Source organism: Gymnodraco acuticeps, unplaced genomic scaffold, assembly GCF_902827175.1.
Source record: "Gymnodraco acuticeps unplaced genomic scaffold, fGymAcu1.1, whole genome shotgun sequence".
NCBI classification, from domain to species: domain Eukaryota; kingdom Metazoa; phylum Chordata; class Actinopteri; order Perciformes; family Bathydraconidae; genus Gymnodraco; species Gymnodraco acuticeps.
The window spans coordinates 508,643-514,642 of NW_022990186.1; the positions used below are offsets into that span (position 1 = coordinate 508,643).

Sequence of the window (6,000 nt, forward strand, 5' to 3'; positions counted from 1 at the left end):
AATGGAAAGCGAAAGAAAGGGCGTTGGCGAGAGTGAATTCAAGCGACAGGAATAAGATGTGGTTAGCAAGGCCGCTACCATTATAACCTGACCACCTCCCACTACTACAGACAGAAGATAGATAATGATGGCGATAAAAACATGCAGAGTCAAAAACATTAACAGAGGAAGTTGATTTGAGCGCTGACATGGCTAAATAAAGGAACTGCTCAGGGCAAACTGTACCTAACATGTGGCATGACAGCAGCCTCATGTACTCACCCCTGGCTGACAGCTTCTTGGTATTGATTAATTTGGCAGCATATTCCTGGCCTGTGGAAATCTTCATGCACCGTCTCACCACTGAGAACGCCCCCCTAAGGAAGAGTCAGAGATCTGTCACAATACAGCAGGATATTCCAGAACATTCACACTTTTGGGCAACAGAAAGACGTTGAATTGTGAATTATTGGATTAGAAGGGCCATTTGTACATTATCGGACAAAGAATCTTGTCGTTTTAATGTGCAGATCATCATGCTCAGAGCTCAGCATGGTGATTTATATTTTGTTCTTCCTCTTTACATTTTATCTGCGACTCACTTTCTACTTGAATGTGTATTTCTGTACACTTTAATATGAAATACTATGTTCATTCCTTTTTATATAATAGCGCTCCATTTTCTTCGTCTCTATCTATACTTTGCTGTAACAATGTAAATGAGCCCCCTGTTTGTGGAATAAAGGAATTCTGGTGCTGATATGTATGTATCAGTTGCACTGTGACCTTTATCAGGTCCATCTTTCTAACTGGATTTGTTCTGATCATGAAGCACTTTGTGAATTCTCTGCTGCAAGTGAGACATGTAAACAAAGGATTTCCTTCTTCTCTTGATTTTATACTTTAAACTGGTTTAAGCCTAAAGCACCTGCAGCTACTTAGCAAAACTTTAATGCAAAACAGGAGCATTTGTAATACCTCTATTAATAAATGAAGGTGGATCAGCCCTCTGCCCCATCAGTCTTCCCCCCCCATCCATCGAAGTGAATCCATTACATAGAATTGGCTTATCTGGATATCAACACATGTGATTAAACTGATATCTTAGGACTAAGTTAACAGGAATAATTAACTAATTAACAAGAATTCTGCATTTGACTTAATGAACTAAATGTATCTTGTTTATTGTCGTGTTTGTGAGCTCTCAGCAGCCACTTTCTGCACCAAAAACATTTAAAATCAATCATTTAAGTGTATAAAAAAATCGTTTTCTGGATCTTGAAGTTATTGAAAAATGAAGGTTCAGATTTAGAATATACAGCTTGTATTTCAGGATGTCCGATATATATTTAATCCAAATGTAGGTACATATAAGATTAGAAATACTCAGATCAGCAGGTAATCAATGTTGGACTAAGACCAAGATCGGGCCCAGCACAGGTGTCTTCATTTATTCTAATTGCTTACGTTATGCCATTTGGACATTATTTTACGTTGGACAGAGCTCCGGAGACTAATCTGTCAACATCTAACTTTGAGTTGCCTGTATGTAGTCTGTGTGAAGGTGAGCATGAATATGTCTATGTGACAGCCCCAGCCTTATAACGCTTAAAGGAAAAGCCAAGAGAGCTAATGGAGGACTTGAATGACTCATTCAAAATTAAACATGGGAGCCATTTTAAATTAGGACACTGAGGATCAGTTCTCAAACTTCAAAAAACTTCCCAGAACAAACTTAAAAGTTGAAGAAGAAAATTGAGACGCCTGTATCAAGTGGGACAAAGCTAACATTAGGGATGGGAGATGTCCATTACAGTTGTTACAGGCCCATCCATGCATTAGGAGAAGTCTAAGAAAGTTCATTAAAAACACCTGCTGACCACAATGGCTGTGGAGGCGGATTATTATCTCTGGACGTTTTGTATGGTGGATAATGTAACAATTTAATTAGTAGGACTGTTTTATGGCAATATTTGAGGTACAAAAAGAATCATATTGCCCAGTCATAGATAAACCCCCCCCCCCCCCAACATATTTTTGCTATCATGACACTGGTAGCCTCAGTTATTCCTCATAAATGAAGAAAGGTGTGAATTCAGTGGACAACAGGACATCTGGGATGCACAGTGTTGTATCAGACAGTCATGTTATAGAGAACAGGTTTGAGCAGTCAACATGAACTTTTTAAAGTGAGCTTGAAGAGGAACACCTGTGGATAGACAGGTGCGAGGAGCAGACCATGGGTCATCAATACAGAACAAGAAGACAAAAGGCTTGTCTCAATTGAATATTTCACCTCCTCCTTTCCCTCACTCGCGTCCCTTCCTTGCGTCTTAGCTCTGCCTCCGTAAGAAGCGAGTGAGAGAAACAAGGAGGTGACGCGAGGACAGAGGAGTCCTCAGGTATTAATTGGGATGTCCTCGTTCACTCAAAAACGTCACTCTTAAACGACGTCTGTTAATGATGACATGTGCACAGCTGTATCTCCTCTCATCGGGCTGAACTGAAGAACCCCTTAGAACCGGCCCATTTGTTGTTAAATATTTATTTAAATGAATCTTTCTCTTGTTAGTCAAGGAATTCAATGTATGATGGTTGGTCCTGCTTTTGTGTTCCGTTGTGGTGTAAAATGTACATTTCAGTAAAATTATAATAATGGGAAAGCCTTTACTCTGAAAATGTGTGTCCTGTAGATCCCCACATTCAGGACTGTGCATTTTAAATAATTTAACTCGTGAATATTTTAACACAAAACAATACAAATAATGGTTATTTATCAAGATCTGCCATTTATGAAATAACTTTCTTAATAGCTATGTTTCAGTGATGGTAAAGATCATTAAACATGACTTAAATTGTTAGTATAACCTTAAGAAATGAATTGCACATAATAATTCCCACGGAGCTGTGTGCACTTATACATTTATGTGACGCTTTTCCACTCATTCTTCCAGTTCTCTAAACTATGCGGTACTATTAAATCCACGCAAATTACACATCACAGCAATGAGGCCAGATAAATTAAACCATTCATCCTTTACCGTCAAACTGGGTCTAAACACAGCTGCCTGTGCGTTTGATAAATACTTTCTGATTTTATATTTATTATGCTACTTATTAGCTACATGGCCCTAACGTGTAAAGTTATACACGCATTTGTACCAGTGCTTTTCACAAGTAGACTCTTGCAGGCCAGAGTATTGGAGTGATTCAACAACAACAACAACAACAACAACAACAAAAAGACATATCTGAGAAGAGATCAGGATGAACAGAAAGAGGAAAAGGAAAAGAGAGTTCACTGAAGAGACCAGGAGGGTCAGAGCAGGAGGAAGAGGAGGAGATGAAGAGACCAGGAGGAAGAGGAGGAGATGAGGAAGAGGAGGAGATGAAGAGACCAGGAGGGTCAGAGCAGGAGGAAGAGGAGGAGATGAAGAGACCAGGAGGGTCAGAGCAGGAGGAAGAGGAGGAGATGAAGAGACCAGGAGGGTCAGAGCAGGAGGAAGAGGAGGAGATGAAGAGACCAGGAGGGTCAGAGCAGGAGGAGGAGATGAAGACATTAGTGAAGAAGAAGAAATGTATGTGAGGAATAAAGATGAAGTGTCAGAAAGAGGGACAGAGGCAGGGATCAGGAGGCAGAGGAGACTCCAGCTGGACCACATGGTATGTTCTTATTCTCCTTACATATTCCATCACAGCAGCTCAATCTAGCAGCTCTTAGTATTGACAAATATTGATTGAAATGTGTTGCTGCACAGGTCACCTTCAGCTCTCTGAAGAGATGGGTGATGTCATTTGTGTACTTAATTATAACTAAGTACTTTTACAATAAACAGAATTCTAGGGTATCATGAGTATTTTCTGCTGTTTTATACTATATTTGAGTTTGTTTGTCTGAACACCTTGTTTCTCTTGTGCATAAGAACACTTGTGTTAGGGCATGATTTAACAATAAATAGGTTATATACACACAGTATTAAATACTACTGTCCGCCCTCCCATGCCACCCGGTATGGGAGGGCGGAAGCACACTTCCCAAAGCTCACTCATGACAGAGTGCACACACCTGTAATGGGGAATTGCAGCTTTAGCCTAATTTTACAGGGAAAAAAATACAGTCTTTGAAGTTTGAAAGCAAAAGAGAAAGTGAACGCTTCAGGTTGGAATGCACGTTGTGTTGTAAGAGGCTGCGGGCACACACTGCCCAAAGGACTCAGATGCAGTCTCTTTAAGGCAGGCTTCTTCCTGTGAGCAGAGCACACAGGTGACCTGTTCCCGCTGATAATCACACCACATTCCCTCACAGAACTTCTGGTGTTAACATGTCTAACACGTTGCCAGACTGTTGAAACATCATTTAAGATTATTAAGAAATGATAACAAACAGCCATTATACTCGGCATGCGTTCCAAGGCGCTCATCCTTGCGTCTTCTCTTTTTTGAATTAAACTTTCTCTCAATTACAGCTTCAAACAAGCGCACATTGTTTCTCCAACACTCTGATGGGCGTCACCCTGCACTCACTCGGATTCACACAGTTCACCAACACATGCAAGCTAATTAAGAGTTTAAAACAATACTTCGGGGTTTATGTGGAGACTTTTAAAATGCTTGCGCGCTTTATAACTTCATTTAAACTTCATCTAAAGAAATGTGAATTACATTTGGAGTGACGTGGTGCACACGCGCGCGCACGGGGCATATCAAGGTGCAAACAGGTATAGCGGAGGTCTCCTCTGAGGTTAGGGTTTATTTAAACACAAATAGTGAAAGCACCCGACAAAATAACAAATGTATTCTTAAAAATACAGATAACTTACTTCCCCAGCTCCTCGTAGAGCTGGTACTCGTCGGTGAACCTGGTGCAGGTGGTGGAAGCCATGTTCAGGTGAGCAGAGACACAGTGGGGAAACTGAATGCTCAGTCGCTTAAATACTCTACACTCCACAACCCTTTCCCCTCCGGATCCCAAAGTAACACTTGTCGCTTTTCGGTGGAGAAACAGAAGGAGACACAGGAAGAGTTCTGCTTCAGTGGAGACTTGTGAAGGCTCCGCTCGGTTCCGGCTCTCAGACCCCGGTTCTCTAAGGTGACAGGTACGTCGCGACCTGCTGCTGTGTTTGTCTCAAACTGACACTGGAGGATTGGACCGTGGTGAAGACAGAGTTTATACAAATACCTCGTTTCCGGTGTTGTAATTTCAAAATAAAACACGTTTTAACAAAACATAAATACGTATTCAATCAAGTGTAGCCTAGATAAAGACTATTCTTATCAAGAGATAAGAAAACATTGTTGGAACTCTCTTTTTTTAAATAGCTTCATCTTGTAAAAACGTAAAATACTTTTGACATAATAATAATAACAATAATAATAATAATACATTGGATTTGTATAGCGCTTTTCCTAATGCTCAAAATACGCTTAATATAGATTATAAATCTATATTTAAATATTTACATTTTGTCAAATGTTTAATGATAAACCTTTTGGTTGGTTCCTGGGTGTTACTACAAAGAGCTCTTCAATATTTACTTTAGGTTGGAGGGAAATGATTTACCAATCCGGGTTTTCTCTGTATTCAGTGTGTAGCTTAATAAAACGGGATTTCATCTCAACGCTTCCTTGTTCAAAATGCTACACAAGGGCGACATCTAGCGGTAGCTGGCTGACATACCAGATAGTTTGACAGCGCCTAACGATCCTCTAAAAACCTGAATACAAAAACAGTCAGCTATTTTTAGTTTTGATGCGATTGAAATTACACTGATACACGAATGTTATCGACAAAAAATTCTGCCTTTATTATTTCCAGCAAGCGTGATCATAGAAACTACAGATTTCGGACAGAGAAACAAAGAAAAACTATAGGAAATTGTGGAAATTAAGTACATACAGTAGACAGAACAAAGAAAATATATAAATAAAATAATATATATAATATATAAATATATGCAATATTCTGCAAACGGAACTCTTTTCACTGATATCCCATATTATTATTAATGTTTACTTTCAGGA

General features: G+C 39.6%; 1 protein-coding gene across 13 annotated transcripts in view; it reads right to left on the bottom strand.

Annotated features, from left to right (window-relative positions):
* Positions 1 to 5,135, bottom strand: part of LOC117547272 (calcium/calmodulin-dependent protein kinase type II delta chain) — a 115,318-nt gene extending 110,183 nt beyond the window's left edge. For 10 of the 13 annotated variants that reach the window (XM_034217868.1, XM_034217865.1, XM_034217864.1 and 7 more), the window contains exons 1-2: positions 4,800 to 5,135; positions 262 to 356 (exon numbers count right to left, since the gene is read on the bottom strand). In XM_034217868.1, the coding sequence (XP_034073759.1) occupies positions 262 to 356; positions 4,800 to 4,861 (157 nt within the window). In that variant the 5' untranslated portion in view covers positions 4,862 to 5,135. The remainder of the gene's footprint in view (positions 1 to 261; positions 357 to 4,799) is intronic. The other 3 variants (XM_034217873.1, XM_034217871.1, XM_034217874.1) reach the window with 1 other exon arrangement.
* Positions 5,136 to 6,000: the final 865 nt, after the last annotated feature.